General features: G+C 37.7%; 1 protein-coding gene across 1 annotated transcript in view; it reads right to left on the bottom strand.

The window, feature by feature from the left end:
- NEB (nebulin) overlaps nucleotides 1-22,728 on the bottom strand; it is a 141,204-nt gene that overhangs the window by 26,091 nt on the left and 92,385 nt on the right. The window contains exons 105-132 of the mRNA XM_075092737.1: nucleotides 21,913-22,017; nucleotides 21,087-21,191; nucleotides 20,670-20,777; nucleotides 20,284-20,391; nucleotides 19,283-19,390; nucleotides 18,539-18,643; nucleotides 18,344-18,448; nucleotides 18,048-18,146; nucleotides 17,708-17,818; nucleotides 17,433-17,537; nucleotides 16,612-16,716; nucleotides 16,088-16,192; nucleotides 14,835-14,939; nucleotides 14,431-14,535; nucleotides 13,809-13,913; nucleotides 13,220-13,324; nucleotides 11,602-11,706; nucleotides 8,759-8,863; nucleotides 8,503-8,610; nucleotides 7,147-7,251; nucleotides 6,400-6,504; nucleotides 6,180-6,284; nucleotides 4,713-4,817; nucleotides 4,492-4,602; nucleotides 3,908-4,018; nucleotides 3,343-3,444; nucleotides 3,118-3,216; nucleotides 2,376-2,474 (exon numbers count right to left, since the gene is read on the bottom strand). Coding sequence (XP_074948838.1) covers nucleotides 2,376-2,474; nucleotides 3,118-3,216; nucleotides 3,343-3,444; nucleotides 3,908-4,018; nucleotides 4,492-4,602; nucleotides 4,713-4,817; nucleotides 6,180-6,284; nucleotides 6,400-6,504; nucleotides 7,147-7,251; nucleotides 8,503-8,610; nucleotides 8,759-8,863; nucleotides 11,602-11,706; nucleotides 13,220-13,324; nucleotides 13,809-13,913; nucleotides 14,431-14,535; nucleotides 14,835-14,939; nucleotides 16,088-16,192; nucleotides 16,612-16,716; nucleotides 17,433-17,537; nucleotides 17,708-17,818; nucleotides 18,048-18,146; nucleotides 18,344-18,448; nucleotides 18,539-18,643; nucleotides 19,283-19,390; nucleotides 20,284-20,391; nucleotides 20,670-20,777; nucleotides 21,087-21,191; nucleotides 21,913-22,017 — 2,949 coding nt within the window. The remainder of the gene's footprint in view (nucleotides 1-2,375; nucleotides 2,475-3,117; nucleotides 3,217-3,342; nucleotides 3,445-3,907; nucleotides 4,019-4,491; nucleotides 4,603-4,712; nucleotides 4,818-6,179; nucleotides 6,285-6,399; nucleotides 6,505-7,146; nucleotides 7,252-8,502; nucleotides 8,611-8,758; nucleotides 8,864-11,601; nucleotides 11,707-13,219; nucleotides 13,325-13,808; nucleotides 13,914-14,430; nucleotides 14,536-14,834; nucleotides 14,940-16,087; nucleotides 16,193-16,611; nucleotides 16,717-17,432; nucleotides 17,538-17,707; nucleotides 17,819-18,047; nucleotides 18,147-18,343; nucleotides 18,449-18,538; nucleotides 18,644-19,282; nucleotides 19,391-20,283; nucleotides 20,392-20,669; nucleotides 20,778-21,086; nucleotides 21,192-21,912; nucleotides 22,018-22,728) is intronic.

The raw sequence follows: 22,728 nt of genomic DNA, 5'->3' as shown, positions 1-22,728 counted from the left end.
TACGCAAGAGGCTTAGTAACGCTTCCAAACCACATTAGCATCAGCAAGGTAAACCACGGCGATGGAAGCCATAATATTCCAGCAGACCCAGGCTCAAGGCACAGAACGTTGATAGGAATGAGTTTGCTAATGACTTAAATGAGGGCAAGTCCTCCCTCATCATGACTTGTCCCATCCCACTGCTGCAGGTGCAGCTAAAGGCTAATTCTCTCACTGTTTCTTCTAAACCTACAAAAGAGACAGTTCAATTAGGAATATTTTGGTTTTATTGCTTTTTTTTTTTTTTTTCTATCAGAGATGCATAAAATTATTTCAGAAGAGTTACTGAAGAGTGCAAGAAAAACTCAAAGGATTAAAGATTAAGTTCGGGTTTATCTCAATGGACGCCATAGTCAGGAAGTATGGTCATCATCATTAGAAAAATTCTGAGGATTTGTCATATCTTTCCTGTAGCAGTATTCTGCCTGGTCTGGAAACAAGTAGGGCAACAGTTCTTTCTGTTTACCAATCCACCTTTCCTTGAAGATGCTTTATACTAAATAAGCTAGCAACCCCTACCCCCGGTCTGAAGAACAAGAACTGAACAACCATCATCAGTCTTTGTGAACGAATTTGATCTTCTTCAGGACCAAGATAATACTGATAAAAAGCATGCAGAAAATATAAGACTGTGGCCGATGAGGAAAAAGAATTACTGGTTCTTCAGGAAAAAAAAAAACCCCGATCTCCCAAGATATATTTCTGTGAAAACTGAAATGAAAGAAATAAAATACTGGAGAAACGATAACTAAGTTGAGGAACAGCTGACTCATGCTAGAGGGTTTTTTTATGACAATTACAGAAATGTAAACAGATAATTTTGTGTTAGTAAAAAAAGAAACATGATTGAATGCAGGATTAAGCCACATTCCACAATCACATTTTACACTTTGAGTTCATTGTCATATTCTTGTCCATACAGCGCCATACGGCTCATGCTTCACAAAATATGCCAACGTTCAGATAAAACACACAGTGAAACGGGCAAATCAGTTATATAGCTGCTGTAAGAAAACAAGCAACATTAACATTTCTCACATGAAGGAATCAGTGTTGGTTCTGACCTCACAAAAAAGAAAATCAAGCAGCATACCAGAATCTGTTCAGTTTTGCAAGCTATGCAACATATGATCAAGATCAGACCATTGTGCCAGAGTTCACTTTTTTAAGCCCAGAAGAAAGGTTACTGGAAGATCTACGCAAAATTAAAAGCAAGCATGCCAGACAGGCAGATGAAATCCAACTAAAACAAGGCAAGTGGATAAACAAACTGGACGTGATGGTTTATAAAGAAAAAGTTTATGAGAAGAAACAGCTAAGAGAAAAAAAAGTTAAAGATTATGCCAATTATTCTTTGCTCCCGTACTGGCCCTGTAATTTTTCTCTTAGGACCAAAATAATCTCATCAAAGCATGTTTATAAGACTAAGAGGAGAACTGGCTAGGATTGGAGCAAAAGCATGAAAAAGGAGGATCTCACTGAATGGCAATAAACAGAATTTCTTCTTTTTCTTCCAGTTGAATCGTTCGGTTTAAGAATCCTTGGTCCTACTGAAAAGATTCTTGTTCCTCCTGACAAACACAGCGGCTGACATTCAAACATGCGACAGTTACATGCAGCAGTCACGGCTAGACATGGAAAAACCATAATCCCCCTTTGTTTTCATTTGGAAATACATGTGCAAAACCAAAATGGCACAGATCCGTCTGCTGCCACTTCAAACACTGCTGTGCAGCCACCGGTTTTCTAGCATCCAAAGGTGTTGAAATGGCAAAAAATATAGGTACCGATGTGCTCTCAAATCGCTACAGGGTACACTTCTCAGAGGCTCTGGGGCTGATTTAGTCATAACTATGCTTCTCTTACGCCAATCCAGCATGATGTAAACAGAAGAGTTTAAATGAAGGGTAAATAGAAGTTTGAAGTTTGAATGGTTAAAATGAAGTTCTAGTGTGAATGTTATGCATATGGTAGGATGCTCACTGAAAATTACCGCCACCATGGTTCGGGTTTGCCACACACACATATTTCCATTTTTTTGCACAGTTTCAGGAAAACCAGCTCAAGCTTATATGTCCAGGTTTAGGTTTTTTGGGTGAAAAAGGTGAGTTTTCACATTGCATGAGTGCATCGGAAACTCCCATTAGAAACATCAGAAGTTCCAAAACCATTATGAAGGACAGTCTCACAAGTTTTGCTACATTCAACACAAAAAGATCCAGAGCAACTGACGCATCATAAACCCTTTAACAGCTTGGAATTGTAAGAGAATGTGCAAGCAAGAGACAGATGCATAAAAATGGCATTCCCAGATGTGTCACTAAAAATCATCTTACATGACTACTTAGCATATTAGCTTTCTTAAAGGTTCTCATCCATGGGGTATCATAAGATGCAGCTCCATGCCCTCTCATATGTCGTTTGAGGTATTCTGCCTACAATGCGTAGCAAGAAAGTAAGATCAGAAATGCAAACAATTACAGGATTAAAGCACGAAGTGGTGAGAGAGAACCAAGTTGAACCGAGGCCCCGGCAGAAAAAATTGTCACAGAAAAGAGCAAGCATGTGCTTCAGACTGATCGGAGAACATGGCCATTGTATAAAAGTAAGCGTGCTTCTATTAATATAACATATTAACTTCAAACCAGAAGATTCTTTTAAAGGCACAAAGTAGAAAGAAGGTGGCTGAAAGAAACAGAATGTCCAGCTCATGAAGGGTGGATAATAAGAGTTAGGTAAAAGGCTGCTTTTGTTAAAGCCAATACCCAGAAAAGGTAGAAAAAAGACAACATGGCTAACACCTCAGCCTCAGTATTTAGAAGATCTTGTCCTGGCATAATTTTAAGAATATTCTATACCTCCCTTACTGACACTTATTAATTCAGTAGAAAACTTTATTTAACAAAGAAATACCTTGCACTGGGATTTCATTTTTACTTTAACAAATTCCCTTTAAAATATTCCCTTATCCCCTAATCTAGAAAAAATTTAAGTTATAATATTTGTATTCCTCTATAAGTTAATATTATGTCTCATTTCTCTCACTGCCTCAAAGTTTCACCCACTTTTTATTATTACCTGGCTAGTTAGTTTGGACACCTCCTTCGCCAGCTCAATATCTGGTCGTCCCAGCATGGTTACGCCAATGCCAGCTTCTCCGCGCTTTTTATATTCAATCTAACAAGGAAAAAAAAAAGTATAGTTTAGTAGTGATGATATCCCCTTTTAGTTATTTTACTGCCATTGTTTTTAATAGTAAAATTACTGCTGAAGAATTATTCAGAAGACATAAAAAACACTTACATCACTAATTAACTTGGCAGCCTGAGTTGCTTTCTTGATATCGGGTCGATCTGCTATAGGTGTGTAGTGGAGCTTTGACTTGGCATCTTTCTTGTATTCAATCTAATCCATGATCATAGACAGAGGAAAGAAAATTACTGAGGTTTGTTCATGAGGAATATGCTTAATAAGGACTCAGCAACATTGCTGGGAAGGTGCATGGGGTTTCTTAATAAATAATTTCACAAGGAACGGATTTGGGGATCTGTTTTTGCAAGGTGTCTACAGATGAAGAAATAAGCATGTGCAATTCTGTCTGTACTTGAAGGAATGAAAAAAATTATTGGACGTGATTTGCACTAGATTACTTCAAATCCTACCATGTGATTAAGTAGAAATATGATTTTCAATGAAATCTTTTATTTCAGTGTAATTTGTATTTGCACCTTTATCTTCCAGAATTACACCTGAACATGGAGGCTGGGAGGAAATCCAGAAGGATGCGAACTTTTGTGTTTACCAGCTGACTTTGATTGAAATGGCTTACGCAAGCTACTTAATTCATGAAAAGACAAGACAAACTTACTGTACTCTGTTTTTTAGCAACTTCCATGGCATGTTTCACTTCGGGAGGCTCCAACATGACAGAATAATTAGACTTGCCTTTCTCCTTCACAAACTTCTTCTTATAGTTTGTCTGTTAAGAGCAAGAAGGGCCATGTGTGATTTTTTAATTTCACATGGAGGTAAATTCTACTGAAACTTGGAAATAAGCTCACTGAAACTCTTAAGACAGATAAAACGCAGTCTTCTCAGTCTCAAAATGTATGGTCCCCAGCTTGTTTGTTATAATTTGCACTTTAGATAACACAGGCTTGCTATTTGGAGATTTGTGTTTAAACTGTGCTCTGTGAAAAATAAAACCTGAATTAAGGGCACCCATTAGCACTCCAGCCCGTCACTTCTCTCCAGAGTATTTCAACAGATTTCCAATAAAATGTGTTTAGCTGTTTGTTAAAGTCTCATTCTGGTAGGAGTTAATCTTTTCTGACTCCTTGGGCATTTTACCATGAGACTCTAAATGTGTTGCATTTATACTAAAACAGCCTAATCAGTTATAGGCAGCAGGGAATAATCTCGCCATAAGTTGTTATCACACTAGTTACTTACCTCACTGACGTTCTTGGTCACCTCCTTCACATGAGCAGTGTCTCGTGTCTCTGGCAGGGTTGTATAAGACCCATGCGGAAGCTGCTTCTTGCTATGTTCTTTGTATTTGTTCTGAAAACACAGAAGAAAAATAGGTAAAAAGCAGCAATGCAAGCCCCGCCCCTCCCCTCTATATTAAAAGGATGTACTTAAAACGAACAAGTAAATCTCCAATGTTTTACCTCAGATACAAGAGAGCTGACATTCTTAGCCAGGAGGATCTGAGGTGTATCTGGAACAACATGATACGTTCCTCGAGCTTTGACGTGCTTCTCTTTGTATTTTATCTAGCAGGAAGAAAAGATATTAAGTGCAAGGTCCTGCACCTGGGAGGAACAACCCCACACAACAGCACAGGCTGGGGGTGACCTGATGGAAAATAGATTCACTAAGAAGGCCCTGGGAGTGCTGGGGGGCAGCAAGGTGACCCTGAGCCAGCACCGGGCCCTTGGGGCCAAGGGGGCCAGCGGTGCCCTAGGGGCATGGAAAGGAGTGTGGCCAACAGGGCGAGGGAGGTTCTCCTCCCCCTCTGCTCTGCCCCAGTGAGGCCACAGCTGCAGTGCTGGGTCCAGTTCTGGGCTCCCCAGTTCAAGAAAGACAGCGAACTGCTGGAGCAAGGCCAGCGCAGAGCTGCCAAGATGCTCAGGGGACTGGAGCATCTCCCTTGTGAGGAAAGGCTGAGAGACCTGGGTTTGTTCAGCCTGGAGAAGAGAAGCTGAGGGGGGATCTCATCAATACCTATAAGTATCTGAAGGGCGGGTGTCAGGAGGATGGGTCGGGCTCTTTTCAGTGGTGCCCAACGCCAGGCCAAGGGGCCACGGGCACAAGCTGGAACACGGGAAGTTCCATCCGAACATGGGGACAAACCCCTTCCCTGTGCAGGTGCCAGAGCAGGGGCACAGGCTGCCCAGAGAGGCTGTGGGGTCCCTTCCCTGGAGACATTCACCCCCCGCCTGGACGCGGCCCTGTGCCCCTGCTCTGGGGGTGCCTGCTCAAGCAGGGGGTGGGACGGGGTGAGTTCCAGAGGCCCCTTCCAACCCCCGCCAGTCTGGGATTCTGTGATATCCTTTTAAGCAATGGGTATCTTGGCTTGTGGCAATTTAAAAAGAAATTACTACAGCGGTGTGTGTCTGCTTGTTAGTGCAAAAGTTTGCAGAAAATCCCATATTTTGATGTTTTCCAAGATAAATTCATTCCAGTCTATGTATTCCTATTGGAATTCTATGGATATATTGGAATATTGGAATTTTATCAATATATTGAATATTAATATATTGTTAGTAATTATAAAAGATACTTTGTGTTATGCACAAGTTATACATGCAGCTTTTTTTGTGATTTTCTCCAGATAGTATTTTCATTTCAGTAACAGGAATGCAGAGATATACCAAAAGTCTAGCGTGTTCAGACAATGTTAACTTTGAATATCTATTTAATCCATGAACTAGGGCAGTGACATTTACAAGACCAAATTTGTTCAGATTGTGCCAATTTGTTAATGAAACAAACAAGTCAAATCAAATGATGAAGTGAGACTGAGAACAACTTTTCAAAGCTTCATTCTTAAGCCAATCATATGTCCAATAAAGTAGTTTATGTATTAAGTAAAGTTCTAGTAGAATAAAAAAAGTGAGTGTTCAAGTACTTACATCACTCGCCAAGATGGCATTATTTAAGGCCAATACTGTGTTTTTATCATCTGTGACAGAGAGTTTGCATCCCTTTAGGAATTCCCGGTCCAGTTTGTATTCATACTGCAGGAGTTAAAAAGATAAAAGAAGAGAGTCTCAGACCTCCTACAGGTTTTTTTTACTCGGAACATGAGAGATGTGGGGGAAGGGAGGATTCGGTTTGTTCTGACTTTCTTACATCACTCTGTTGCAGAGACGACTTGGCTGCCTGAACAAAGTCAGGCCTATCAGCAATCCAGTGCCAATGAGCCTTGGCTGCTTCATATTTCTTCTTATAATCCAGCTGTTTATAATGAAACAAGAAAAAAAAGAAGTTAATTGGAACTTGTGTACTTCACACATGGCATTCATACAGATGCAAATTCTCTTCGATCTGTACCAATTAAAGAGAGAAGAGGTAAGAAAGTGCATCTATATCGGACTAGGGCTTTCCTCTGAATCGTGTACTCTCATCAAATGGCAGTCCATTTACTCTAGTTTTGCCACTGCCAGGTGGAGAAAGGAATGTGAATGACTGGAAAGATGATGTGATTTTGAAGAAGGTGAGTACTTTCAGTTCCTTGCCTATTGAAGTGGGTGTTGGGCCACAAATAATAGAAAACACAGGAGAGCTTCCCATGAAGCGTGCGCTTTGTCTACAAGAACACCGCCACAGAGAATTTTGGGACAGTTATGTCTGTCAGGAAAACAGAGGGGGACTAGAAGAACAGTAGATGTGTGACATACAAGGACCTCAAGTGACCTCAAGGACAACTTGCAGGAATGAGCACTCTAGAATGAAATAAATGTAAATATCTTTTATTCAAGAAGCAATGTCCAAGCTCAAAAAATTTCAGTTGAACTGAAAATAATTTCTCATGGTCTCCACTGCCAGTCTCAAACAGTATCCATAATAAAATTAAAGTATTAATAAAACAGAACTCACGTTGCTGTTTAGCTTGTAAGCATGCCTTGGAGTCTTAATATGAACTGAATCTGCTACCACATTGCAGTGAGATTTATTCCTCTCATACACTTCTTTGTATTTCAGCTAAAGACAGACAAACATAAAAAATGTTTGCAAAGCTAATATCATTGTCAACAAGAAAAACATCAAAATATGAAAAACAATATTAAAAATTGCTCTAATCAAGATAAAATCCTAACAGAAGAAGAAACTGTATCAATACAATTTGGTATCAACCATCTGTCTGAAAAAAGGGTCCTCTTCAGCAGCAGTCCTCTTTAAATAGAAAATGTGGCAGGCATAACTCACTGTGAAGTAGAGACTAAGATTTAACAAAATCTTTAACAAAAATTTAACAGCAATTCTGTCTGTTTCTAGGTTTTTTGCACCTAATAGAATTGCTTTAAAGACATTTCATCTTCTGATAGGCACATTCAGTGCTTTCTGAAACTTCCTTTATAGAATCTCAAATTCAGCACTCAGTTTGGAACCAAAAAATGTACTTCAATTCGCAGATCACTTTTGAACATCTCTGTCTCTTAACGACCCATGTTAGTATCTGGATGATATGGTTAGTTTTTCTTCCTAGATTTACTCATTATATAGATAATCCATGTAGTATCTGAATGACTTTCACGCTACTTATTCTTACATTATGATATTGAGTTACGGAAGTGCTAGTATCCTCATTTTATTTATGGACATCTAAGGAACAAAAATACAAAGGTCAGAGAGAAAGTCTAGGGTAGGAGGAGGAATTAGGACCAGGACTCACAAATCCTATGATATTATTCTATCCACTTCATCCTCCTTTCCCTCTTTTTTTTTTTTTTTTTTAGCCTTCTGTTGCCCCATAGTCAAAACACATGTTTAATTTAGGTCAGAATATTTACCTTATATAGTCACAATATCCATAGAAGAAATGAATAAACACAGTAATGTATTTAGTACCTTATTCAAGGCTCCACAAAAGCCACTAGCCAGTAGAGGAAGAAAACCCAGAAACAAGCTCCCTACATCCATGCTTTAATTAGATACCAGTTCCAGCTCATGGCTTTTATTACCAGTGAGGGCTGCTCTACCCCAGCAAAAATGTTCCAAGAGCTACAGAAGAACATTACACAGAAAAACTTTCTGAATACTTTCATAATCTATTGTGTTTTTTGAAAAAACATTAAGTACTTCTGGAGTTTTACACGCAAACAAAACCAACGCAGTCTAATAAGAAGCTGTTTTGTAATGACGGTGTTATATATAAGTTAGAAGTATTGCACATCAAAGCAAAAAGTTAATCATGTGTCTTTTTGATACCACCGACAAGGGTAATTTACTTACGTCACTTATTCTGTCCTTGACCTTGCGCACATGCAATAACATAGGTGTATCATGGATTGTAGTATAGCCTTTAGGCTTTGCTTTGTTATATTCCAACTTGTAAATAATCTGAAGATAAAAATTATAGATTATGTTATTTCTTGACATTATTGGTGTCAATTGAAAAAAAATAAAGATGATTTTCACACTCTTATCACACTTCAAAGGGCAGAGTTCACAGGAGGAGGTATGCTTGAAAGGGATTGACCACACTTACATCGCTAATCTGTTTGTTGACTTTTGTAGTCCTTAGGTGTTCTGGAGTGTCCACAACTGTAGTATACTTGTCCTTCTTCTTTTCATAGTCCTTTTTGTATTCAACCTGGTGATTGGGAAAGAGCGTATGTTAACCACACAAACCAAGACAACACGGCTTCAGGAGATACGTTTATATTCCCACATAAAATTGCAAAATCCTTCCATCAAAGCCAATGGAAGCCGAACGTGCACAATGAGCTAAACTTTGCAAACCCCTTTTTTGCATAAGAGGCTGCTTGTCTATTTGTGTGATTAATTTTATATTTATTTCACTGAGTATAAAAGCTTCATTTCTATCCTAAATCTCCAGGATTGAGCTGAAGAAGCAATCTTGGCAGATCAGTGACTTTTAAAGTTTATAACTGGACAATATCCCATTTTAAAAATATATTTTAAATATTCATCAAATGGAGAGAAACGTAAAACATCTTACATAGCAGAAGATAAAAACATCCACTGAATGTGGATGCCAAAATGCCAGGCTATTTTAAAGGCTTTGATAGCAGAAATTTTTTCTTGATAATTTCTTTCTTAAAGATCATCTCGGCCTGCGCAGGACTCTAGACCTGTTCTCACTGAATTCTGTGAGAACAGACTCTACACCAAGAATGATAATTCATTGCAGACAGTCTGAGGGCAGGTGGAAGAGGTTAGACCATATTTTTAAAAAAGAACTTTCATGCTCTATCTGGCACCAGAAAATAAAACCATGCTTTTGAAACAGGACTACGACAGACACAATATAAAAAGTTACATACAAACAACAAATCACAACATGAAGTCGACTCAGATGGACATGCAGGTCAGGCAGAGTGCTAATTTTTTTCTTCAAACTTACAAAAACTTACTGCAAGGAGTTTTTAATGAGATAATAGAAATCCATGCATAAATTGAACAAAAATGGCTAGTAAAGATCTTCAGTACCTTATTACTGAATAATTTTATTAACTATGCTGATAGTAACAAAGAAGAACATCCCCCTCCCTCTCACGTAATTGTTTTCTACTGTTGCATTTCCAGTTTATAATTTAAATGTTACATGCTGGTTTCACCTGGCCCAGTCAGGAATAATTTTTACTGTTGAAGAGAGTAAGGTGACTGCTAGCAGCTGTGATTTCAGAGCAGAAATAAATATATATCAGTTATTTAATAAGTCATGCTTTCATCCAGCTGGTACAACCAAAATATATATGCTGGAATCCAGGTTGAATGAAGGTAGAATGTGGAAAATTAATTATTCACATTAATATCAGGCTTTCTTTTACATCATCAGAAATATAAGTGTTAGGTTCTTTGTTGTGTATGAACAAACAGATGAATCATACTCACTTTCAACATTCTGATTCTTATTACAACTGGCAAAAGGAGAAAGTATTTTTTAAAAATAAACTATATTATGTGACTGCACGAGGACTGCTTTGCTAGCCTTGTTTGAAAGCAGTAGGTAGAGAAAGAAATTGATGAGAACACGATTTACTACAGAGCTGTGCACCTATACCATTTCTAAGGGCACTTAGAAGTGAGATATGACTTTGTTCTGCATCTAGGCACAATCTGACACTGCTCCTAGGCAGAGTGGTAGACAGTTGTTGTAATCTACTTGCCAAAATTACTTCATCTCGTTCATACTGAATTAAGGGACTTGTGTTACGAGGGGTGGTCAGTCCAAGAAATGGTGGCAGAATGGGAATTTGGTTAGGAAAATATCAGGAACAGCTAACACAATATCTTAAATGTATGGAAAATTGCTCTTTATGTAAGTATGTGAAATATTATATAGAAGTATATATAACAATTATTTAAAATGAAAGGAGAAAGTGGAGGCAAGATCAGCCTGAGCTGAGTAAAGTCGAAGTTACAGTAAATATTGTTTCAGATATCCTGTTTTCAAAAATAGATTATCATAGCCAGCATTAATCACATCGACAAAACTCTGGGGTCTGATATCCATATAAATTTAGGGAACCCCCAAGCATTAGATATTAGAAGTCCAAGCAGCTAATTTGTGTATACATATATTTATATATGTAATGTCCCCTACAGCAGCAGTTCTTCATATTACCTGGCTCCACAAGTATGTGTTGTAGAGTGCTGTCAGCATATCTGGCCTTAGAATTTCATTACATCCATGTTGCAGGAGCATCTTGGCAAAGGACTTATACATTTTCTGTTCATGCAAATGGCAATGAAGCACAAAAGAGACTTGTGAACACCATAAACAACAACACAGCTCTAGATCCCAGACACTTTGAGAGTGGAGAGATTTAGGCAAGGTACTATATGTATTCATTCAGATGTGCATACAACTTACATCTATAGAATTTAGAACATCAAAAACATATATTAAAAGATTTGCATACTATCCCATTAAGGAAATTGCAAAAATAATTTTTGGAGATAAGAGTGAAATATAGATTAAGGTGAAATCACTCAAAAGCCAAATATGTCACCGTCGCTTGAGTAATGAGTAAGAAGATAATGTTTATAAAGGCCATTAAAAGAGAGGTAATAATAAATGCATGGCACAACATGCATTTATTTAAAACCTCTCCAATGACTTCAAGAGGCATTAGATTCCTGATGTCAATTGATGCACAATATATGAAAGTACATACAGTAGAGATTTAGCTCACTCAAAAAGTAGCAATTCTTTTTGGGTGTCAAAACAAAGACTGCTCAACTGAGCTAAAACATCCCAGGTGAAACCTGTGGTACTGCTAGCTACAGACACTTCACACAGACAGAGTAGCTGTGAGCGAACCAGGCACTTTCTGGCAGCACTGGCTAATGCTCCTACGGTACCTGACTGCTCAGTGTAGTCCCCCACTTGGCCAGGAGGTTCCTAGGATCATCCACAATAACGCTGTACCTATCTTTGAGCTTCTCATAGGCAGCTTTATATAATTTCTACTCAGAAGAGCATAATACAGTGTAACAAATTAGAAGAGAGTGAAGACACAAAGAGATCATAGTTCAAACCACAGAAACCTCTTTACATGGACTATTTAAAGGCTGGGATTGACGTTCATATCCAAAACAGAAAATATATTATTAAAAAAAAACCACAGAGAGAAAAACATTTCCTAACAGTATATGCATTTCTAAATTTCTACTGAATGGCTTAATCTACAATTCAAGGACGCCTATATTCTATCCCTGCCACTCTTCAATAAGCCATTTTATGACTTACTTTCTTCATGAAAAATAACTGCAGAAGCAACTCTGTAGGGAACTAGATTCTTGATTTGAGTACAAAGAGAACACAATGAGATGCAAGGGTAAAATGCAATGTTACATTATCATCAGACATTTTGTAAGCAAAAACTATAACCCCTCATCATAAAAAACACCCCTTACAAAACAGAAGACATTCACGCAAGTTCATTTCAATGTATGGAGCCCCATTGCTAAAATTTTACTCATTTACGTTTCACATATTAAAATTTTCCTTATTTGACCTACCGAACAATAAGAAGACTGAATACTAACAGGCTTCCATAACAAATTCTAGTTCACTGCTTATCAAATTGAGTAGGAAATGACAGCAATGGTACTGAAATTGTATTTGCTGTGAAACAGCTTTTCTCACCCGGAACAGATAATACTGTAACATGTTTACTGACAGGCAAACAATTTAACATAATAGCTGATGAAAAAGAATAAAATATCAGGATGTGAGAGTCTAAATATACACTGCTCTAAAGAAAAGCATCAGTGTCTGGTGTGGTATGCCAACTCTAAGGTGATGAGAAATCACCTAGAACACAGTGCTTTTCCACCAGCTTTGCTCTGTGGGTGTACAGCACTGCTCCTACAAACTCCATTGGTGACTTTAATCTTAAACCCAGGGGCATTCATTATCCCCCTTTGCTGCTATGTTTTGTTTATTGTTTCTTCAGCACTACGGGAGAAAAGTAAGAAAAAGTAAGTAGTAGAGTGGGAGAATTCAAGGCAAAATACCTGAAACAAAACAGAGCTATGGTAATTCCAGACATAATACTAGCTTCCTAACACCGATTAAGTGTTTTTGCAGTATTTCAGGAAAGCAATTGTGATTCTCTCTATAGCTGTTTCACATGACAATCAACTATCACTGTTACTAAGCAAGCAGCATTATTTAAGTCACCATTTATTTACCAGCCAGAAAAGGTGAAGTTTCTTTGCAATGAAAAAGTAATGAAACAGGGGTCAGGACTTCACTTTTTAGGTACTGTAAACCTGCTCTGTCCTAATACTCAGATTAGGGCAATAAGAACAACCTTGTCTTTCACGATCTTAGTCTGACTTTAAGACATCTTTAAGCCTGAATATATTTGTATTTATTTACAATTCCATAAGGAAGATCGACCTTCAACTTTGTATTAACATACACACACTTACTATTTCAGTATGAGACACTACAGAAATCTTTAACACTTACCCCATCCATCAACTGAGTTGCATATTTAAAATGCATGTTAATTGGAGAGTCAGCTACATACTTAAAAAGAGACTTAGTCTTCTCAAACATCTCCTTGTACTTACACTGGAGAAAGGAAAAACAGACAGAAAAAAACACTCCAATATTAATCCAAAGAAGGGTAAGGCGATAAAACCATATGATTTCAGAAAGAATCGGCAGCAAAACCATGGTAGAATTATTACATATGTGCATTTAACATATCTACAAACAAAAAATAGTCGTAATTGTAGTAGTCTGCAGGATGGGACTATCACATCAAGAAAGCAATGGAAATTTCAAATAATTTTAAAACTAGACTTAGAATCACTAGAAAAATTACTATGGAGCTGATAGCTTTGCAAGGAACAGAGGGGATAAGTAAAAGATCATTTTGCCTCTGTTTTCTTTTACAGTGAGACTGAAATTTTAGACGCTATATATTAAGTTCTGTCAAGAGTTATTCATATCAATGTCTACGTCAGAATTGGATTCTTCTGCGAAAAATTTATCTACAGTATAAGCAAACGTCAAAAAAACATTTAGCAACAATTCAGACTGTTTTACTTACCCCACTGTAGAGCACCTTATTCTTTTCTGCCAGAGCAAAACTTGGAGTATCCCATGCATAACAGCCAATGCCTCTGATCCATGATAAGTCTTCCTTGTATTTAACCTTTACAAAAGAAGTAAAAGGATTCAGTTTTAAGCAGCACCAAGTGGTAGCTGATCAATGGCACCTCAACACCAGGTGCAGGAAACAGAACTACATCCACTATTATTCCATTATAAAATACATTACAGTTACTCATACTTTTCTGATGGACTCAGATTATTCACATACCTAATCTATCATTAGCTATTGGAGCTCCTGTGTGAATTAAAAAGCATTTATTCTTGTACAATTAAAGGGTTATTGTATGTGTACAGATATGTACAATTAAAGGTCGTTACAGGGCTAACAAATCTAAGCAAAGGCAACTGAAATTTGTTAAAATTGTCTGTTAATTTCAAAAGGAGATGGGCTGCAATTTTAGCCATCTGATTTGCTCTGTCATTTCACAGATCTGCCAGGTGAAACCGCAAATTGCTTAAAAAATTTCAGCTGCCTTCCCAAACGAAGACTTGGTTTTCATTTTGGAAACCTACTTAAAACTTTCAACCTCTCACATCCAGGAACTATCTGAACTCACATCGCTAATAGCATCCGTGACTGCACGATGATGGAAATGCTCCGGACGGTCTGGGATCGATCTCCAGATTCCCAACTGGCTCATATAATTTTCCTTATATTTCACCTACAATGGAAATTGAAGAATGAAGCAAAACAATTTGAGAACAGAACACTCTAGACCATGCAGTTTCAAGACATTCCTTTTTCTGAAACATCAGAACTTAAACAGTGGAAATGAGATCAACTTCCATTCGCCTTTGTAACATCAAATGTGTAATACTTCAGGGAAGGAAAGAAGTTAATATTAATAGCTCTGATCATATTTTTCTAATTATTTGACACACTTCAATAGAACAATAGCATCAATGGTGTATTCTAGGTTATTAAATGACAAACACTAATTCGGAACGAATGTATACATACACTGCTAACATCGTCGGTGACCTTTCGGTGATAGACAATATCCAAAGCGTCTTTCACTGTGTGGTATTTGCCCTTAGAATTCTCAAAGGTTTCTTTGTAGCGCAACTGGTAAGAAAAATAACACATAAAAGAATATATTATATTTAACTGTCAGGAATTGTTTTAGACAAATTTCCTACCTCCTAGGAATGACACCCAGGGAGATGTTGCTGTCCAACATCCTAATGTTGAGGAATTTCAAGAAGCTGCAATTGTCTATAACCAATTGCAATTTGACCGAGACTTATGGTGAAAATCAGAGAGAAAAGGAGCCGGTACATCTAAAGCAACATTGCATCCTATTCACTTTCTGACTGAAGACTAAGGAAAAACCATCCATGTATCACAGGACTACTCTCTGGAACAGCAAAAGTGCCACTTTTGGCATTAAAAAATCCTACTTATCCCATCTTCCATGCCCTGATCTAGAAGAAAGCAGGAAGATCATTCCAGTCTTTGGAGAAAGACTTTCTCAGAGGAGAAATTCAGATATGCAGAAGAACTGGGACGCTCCTCTGCAGTATTTAAAAATCATTCTTAAGAGAGCAGTAAGACTAATCACTAGAACAAAACAGCAGCCTAGCCCATATCCTTTCAGGATACAACGTGCAATCTGAAATATATAGCAAAGATCTTATGAATGAGTAGAGTACTCTTAGCCATTGCCTTAAATCACAAACCACTATTCCACGCTTGAAGGAAAAATCAATTTCACCTTAATAACCTTCTGTGCCGCAGCTCAGATAATTTTTCTCTCTAATCTACTTCTAAATTAAAAAATAAGCATGTTCTCAGTGACATGCAAGTTCACTTCTAACACAAAATTGAGGTGAAGATATCTGATAAAAGGCATTCTATCTTGCCTCCAGCATCAATCATTTCACTCCAGTCTGAACTATTAGGAGATTTCATGTGCAAGCAAATTACTTTAGATCTATTTTTCCTTTGCTGTAAGACCACACTTCAGTGCAATGGAAAATTAAAATTAATTATAATGAATGAAAAAAAAAAAGCATTACAGTTGACATAAAGTAAAAACTTAATAAACTCTGTAATATCAAATGGAAATGTACATATAAATGGGGTGACCTAGTTTATAACCCACACTGAGATACTCTGTGCTTTGCACGCTTGCTCCCCATTGATCCTTTTCCTGTTCTTTTAATAAAGAAACCAAGAAAAAGCAGCAGTGAAAGTCTTCATGGGCTACATACATCACTGGCATTCAGGTACGCTCTCTTGGCTCTGATCAAGACTGGTGTGTCAGGAACAGGCGTGTATTTGTCCTTCATCTTCTCATACTGGGTTTTGTACTTTTTCTAAGAGAGAGAGCAAAAGGAAAAAGTTATATCTTTAATCTTACAAGCATTTGCTAACCTGGTACTATGTTAACACCCAGGGGTGCTACACCAAGTGCACAAAGTCCTGCAAGGTGCTTCTGGCAAAACTTTGGGAAACAAGCTCAGCTGTTCAGTTCTTTCTAGCTCTTCCTGGCCTTGCAGCCAGCGTACCTCAGGTTCTGCAAGCAAGCGCTAAGAAACAGGTATCTTATAAAGTGCTAAAACATATTAAAAAGTGTACCCTTTTATCACAACTTCTAAAGGAAATGTGGAACTTCAGCATAAGAGACAGAAAACTAAATGAAGGGTAAACAGATCTGAGCCTTGAAATTACCACTAAAATCAGAAATAAACAGTTCAGCATAGTGGTACCAAACAAAAACCCCCAAATACCTTACCTCACTGACCATGTCCTTTACATGCCTAGCATGTGTGAAGGCTGGAGTCTGACCCCCAGCATGATGATGGGGTCTCTCTTTTGTGGCAAGTTCCACATACAAGTACTGCAGCAAGAAGAAAAGAATAATAAAAAAAAACCACATTTCAAGTAAGCTTTACTTTATCTCTCTGAAGAATGTCTGTAAATTCACAATGTATACATAACCACACAATTTACCCCAGGAAAAAAATAATATGTTCTTTCCTCTTCCATACTCTCTCAGTTCATCTTTCTCTATCGGTACTCCTGATATTCTGTAACCGCCAGTAACATCTTCACAAACCAAGAAGCCAAATGCATGTGACAAGAATGACTTCTCTGCCCTACGTTCAGACCTAGCTTTAGAGAAAAGCATCCATAAGGTCTGTTTTTCTCTGGTGAGTATCTTCATTTTGTTCTGCAAATTTAAAAATTCCGCAAAACTTATAGCTAGTAAATCAGATAATGAACTACTATATGAATAAAGACATCACAATGAATAGAGGTAGATGGATAAAAATACATATTCCTCTGATGAAGTCAGAGTTTCAGAGAATTTGAACAGAACTGTACCAGGGTTCAGTGCTCTATTTCAGATGGACAAAGCTGAACATGCCTGTTACAGAGCTGTGGTCAACATGAAAATTCATAGCCACTTAAAAATGAGCAACAGTCACTTTAAATGTCCTCTCTACAAATTCTACGTTGCTTTGAAATGGCCTGGAAAGATTTTGCTGTACTTTAGGAGTATATTAAGAGGGATTCCCTGATTGTGTTTTTTAGTTAGTATAAATTTTTCACCTGGCTCTGTATTTTTTGTCCTTGCTTGGCTCTTAAGAAGTCAGGTGTATCAAGGACGGAAGTGTATTTTGTCTTCAGCTCCTTGCCTGCAGCTCTGTAAACCAGCTGGAAAAAGACAGGTCCATGAATTATTTCTTCTGTTACACATTTTCATTTGGCAGCTGAACAATCACAGCTTTGCAATTATAACATCTCATGTTTTTCAGTTAAAACAGTGAGAGGGCCTGATCTTAATTATAGCTAACAAAGATGTGCAAAAATAATATAGAACTTACTTCACTCAAATGGGTTTTTAGTTCCTGAACCGCTCTGTATCCAGGAGTGTCCAGCACCACATTGTATTTTGCCCACATCTTCTTTGCGGTATCAGTATATACATAATTAGACTGGAAAAAGAAAATCAGTATTACTTAGGAAGCTTTTATTATTCTTGGTAGTAAAGAAAATTTTACCATATAACCTAACAGTGCTTTGAAACAACTAACTAGCTGCATGGCAAGAGATTCTGTCGTAAGTCTTTATTCATTTTCATGTACTTAACTTCCTGGAAGCACATAGCATGCATGTAAATAAATCAATCGTTGATACACATGGTTCTCGGAAGAAAAATCTTACCCAAAGCTTACGCAGATGACGAGCACGGACCATATCAGGAGTATCATACAGGAAGCAACCCAAGCCCTTCAACCACTTCAGATCCTCTTTGTATTTATTCTATGAGGCAATAAGAAAAAGAAAAATCAAAAGTTCACTTTTGGGATAATTTCGTTCATCAGTCCCTCAACACAGTGACAAAGCATTTATCTATTACAGAATAGAACGCAAATGATAGAAGCCAAATTCCACTTTCTGTATAAAAGCATTAGGCCTGTTGTATTCAAATACCAGGTATCTTAACCAAAGTTGCTTACATCACTTGTGATGTCCCCAACATAGCGGCAGTGCAACACCTGAGGAGTGTACGGCAAGGAAATCAAGTGTCCCTGCATCCTAAAGAAATCTGACTTGTAGATCAGCTGAAAGACAAAAAAAAATAGCATTTGACATGTTTGGTTATGCTGAATATTCTAAATCTCTTTTGGTTTTTATGTTAGAAGGACACATACATCACTGACAGCTTCCTGGGTTGCTCTGACTTGGCGGATTTCTGGTGTGTCTGGAGTGGTATGAATCTTGTCCTTGTACTTGTGGTATGTTGCCCGATACAACCTCTGTATCAAAGGAGACAGCATTTTGCATGTTAAAAACTTAAAAAGGCAAGCAGTTTGGCACAGTGTAAGTACTTCTCTTCTAAGGGCAGTTCTTTTGCTAGGTATTGCATAACTACCAGACAAAAGGGAGCAAACATGCTATTTTCTAAGCAGGCAAAGATTTTCCACAATTGTTTTTGATAGCAGCATCTCTACTACATGGAGAATGTGAGACTTTAATCCTACAAACATGTAAACATGTATGCTTAATTTTCATCCTGTTAAAGCCAATGATCAAGTAAGTGAGTACATATATGTAAAATCTAAAACTATTGAGACCCAATATCATACAGATACAATAATTTCTCTGCAGCTTTAATCAAGTAGCTACAGGTCAGTTAAAAAAATTAGGCTGCAATTGATTTTACATTGTGGTAACAATTTCAGAGGATTACAGAAAGTTAGAGTTATCAAGAACCTCAAAAAGCCCTACAGCCCAACTTGAAGCCTAGATCAATGATCCCTTGCCATTCTTGATGGATGTTTATCTAAACTGCTCTTAAAAGCCTCAAAGACAATCTTCCCAGTCAATGTACTCTCATCACTTGTGTTTTGGGCACTACAAATACAATTGGAAGCAAATACATGTATTTACTATACCTCATTAATGACTTGATTCACTTTCTTCACATTCTCAAACCCAACATCTTTAGGTCCCAGAGTATAGCCTTTAGCTTTCATGTGTTCATAGGCTTCTTTATATTTCAGCTATAAAGTGGAAAAAGGAACAAAAACATATAGAAACTAAATTTGATTGTGATTCTACTTACACTGCAGTGCTGAGAGTAATTTATGCAGTATAAAGAGACAGATTTTTAGAAATCAACAAGTGAGACGTAGCTATACCAGAGTTAAATACACTGCACATCATCATTTTTACCTTTATCATGTGGCCCAAGATTAATAACATTTAAAATTTCTCTTGTATCTAATAAGGTATTTGCATCTGCCTGAGGAAATTTGTATTTTGATAGTAATTGCTTCAGACAGTTACAGGGTTTGGTAACATTTAAATTCTCTTAAGGAAAACATTATCAGTGTTGGGGCTTGAGTGCACTAAGATTTAATTGCCCTGACTAGCCACACCTGGGATGTCAGGCCTTGCCTGAGCGATGTCGTAAGTGCATCTGTCTTCAGCCCTGTCTCCATCCTCATTTCCTGGATGGACATTGGCCTATGTTATTGGTAACTTGTCTCTAGTCCTGTCTCCTGGATTTACCTTGGACCTATGTTGTAAGTAGCTTGTCTCCAGACTCTGCCCTGTTTCCTGCAGCTCCTGACTAGATCCCCTTGGACGGACCTTGGCCCTGGCTCCTCACCTTGACTGGGGCTGCTGATGCAATCTGTTCTCAGCACCCTACTCTGCCCACCCCATTCAGGTACAGTGGGACTTCACCCTGGATGAAGTCACTGCCTATGTCGTGGTCACCCTCGGTTCCTGACTCAGGCATCCAAACGGAACTACCCCACTCTTGTTGCTCTCTGACAAGCAATCTCGTATCTGAGAAATAACTGTCTCAAACAGTTGTGTGCTCATACAGAACGGGCATCAAATATTCCCTTGCAACTCCTGCTGTAGAAGGACTTAGTACATGACTTACATCACTGCCAATGTACTGGACATGTTTAGCATGCTGGAAGTTGGGGGTGTCTGTGGGAAGGCTGTATCCAGTGGGTAGAGCTTTCACACCAGCCCAGCGATACAAATTCTGCAAGAGAAGGAAGAGAGTTTGTGACAGCTGTGTCTAATATTTGACAGTATTCCTTAGCTGCATAGGAAATCTCTTAACCGCAACTGGCAAAAGATTTCCCCCATGTCCACATTATAATGCATGCTGGTAGCTTGAATGAAGACATTTTCCCACTTTCATTTTAGAGCAGTGAAATCTAGATTCTTTATCTGAAAAGCTACAGACAGACATTAATTTTTAAAGAATTTGCTTTTTGAATATCCGAAACTCTGTGGACCCAAAAGTTTCATACTTACTTCACTCTGTATTTTATTTGCATGATACGCCCGCTCCAAATCTACTGTTTTATCAGTAGGAATCATTTTGCCTTTAACATTGTGCTTATATTCACCACGATAGACAGCCTGATAAAAAAAAAAGTAATTAGAGGAGAGTCATAATTGTGGCATTCTCGCACAGTATGTATTGTTTGCACACATATGGGAATTTCTCCTAAAAAAATGGATTAAGGTTTTTTGGATTCACGCAATTAATGGGCTTAGTGATTGTGTTCTCATACCTTAATAAAAGGATTGGCAATGCGCTGTAGATAGCCAGCAAAGATTAAATGATTGAAATGAAATCATTAAAAAAAATATTAGAAGTCACTAACTAGAACTTGTGAGGTAACAGGATACGCAATATTGGGGGTGAAAAGTGATACAAACACTTACTTCACTTAAATTCAAGCCACTGAGGACATTCTGGACATAGACAGGAGTGTCCATGACCACAGTGTAGTCATTCTTCATTTTTTCTGCCTTAGATTTGTACTTAATCTGCAGAGAGAAATTCAAGAGCTCTAATTAGTAAGGCTTGTCAGTGTTCACTGAATCTCTTATTTTATTATATTTACTACATTCACTATTTATTTCCTTAGTGAACCAGCACTTAAACAGAAAGTATAATGAAATTATGGCTGAATAAATTAACATGGCAGCTGACTAGATAAGAACAGCGGATAAGCTTTATCAGGGAATATTAGGAAATGTCAATACTTATTGATAAAATGATATGATAAATATCCAACACACTTCTGATACAGAACTTATCAAGGAACATACATTCTCAAAAACCAGAATGGTTTTTCTCCCATTTTAATGGCTTAATCCCAGACTAAGCATGTGTCATAAGATCTTGAGAGGAGAAAAAGAAATCATAAAATCAAGATCAAAATACTTCTTAAAAAATATTAATTCTCTATCATGTCTGCTTTATTTCATAGGTTCTGAATGAAGAATTACTGTTTTAAGTGTTTTTCTGAGAAGACAAGTATTTAAACATATGCTTAATGCTTTCCTGAATGGGACGTAACCTAACAATATCTACTTTGAGAGCAGCAAAGTGTAAGTAACCACGTATGGTTATTTAACAAATACTTCAGTAGAGAAGGATATATAACTTTTCCCAGATTATATCTGGATTAGAATAAAGCTACTCCATCCTTCTACTACAACAGAGTGAAAAAAACTGAGAAGCAAAACCAGTGTTTCCACTCACATCACTGCGAAGATCGTAGGCGTGTTTGGCATGGAGAATTTCCGGAGTGTCCCAAACGAAGCATCCAATGCCTTTCAGCCAGTTAAGATCATCCTTGTATAACACCTAAGGTATCAGAGCAAAGAAGCAACCTGTAAGAATTCCACTAGGGTCTAATTCCTTATTGCTAAATCAGTCTGGAACACAACTACCAAACGATGGCAAGTAAGCTTTCCAGTATTTTGACTTTTTTTTTTTTTGGTTTGAGAAAATCAAAACAATTCCTTTTGGAATGTAAATATTTTTCTTCATTGCTTCAGTTTGGCCAATAAATTTAAAAACCCAATGATTTTTAAAAAAGCTACTTGCATATCCTACTGAGCAATGATTTACTGACAGATTGCTGGCCTACTCCTGGGCCAACCTATGCAAGGCAAGTGCATAGAAACTTTGCACCACCAGGTTTTTCTCAAACTTCCAAAGCTTCCACACCTTTTGCAACCAAATAATAAAGGACAATTTACAGGCAGGGATGGCTGAACTGAAGCAGATGATGTAGTGACCTAGTGTGTAGGTCACACGGTGACTACAGACATCAGTGTAGGTGGTGAGTAGATCTACAGATGGTAGAACTGTTGTGTTCTGACCCAATGCCTACACTGATGACACTGAAACTACACATACTAAGCCACGTCTCAACTATGCACTTATTGCCAAGTGTTACAAAAACATGACACAGATGCTGTTTAGCAGTGCATAATACAACGGATTCACCTGGCAACTTCAGAGTGTTCCAGCTAAGTTTTTGCTAACTCATTTCCTCAAACAGAGCGTAAA

This window comes from Phalacrocorax aristotelis, chromosome 5 (genome assembly GCF_949628215.1).
Source record: "Phalacrocorax aristotelis chromosome 5, bGulAri2.1, whole genome shotgun sequence".
NCBI lineage: Eukaryota > Metazoa > Chordata > Aves > Suliformes > Phalacrocoracidae > Phalacrocorax > Phalacrocorax aristotelis.
Note: the sequence above shows the minus strand (reverse complement) of the source record. Positions and strands in the feature narration are given on the sequence as shown.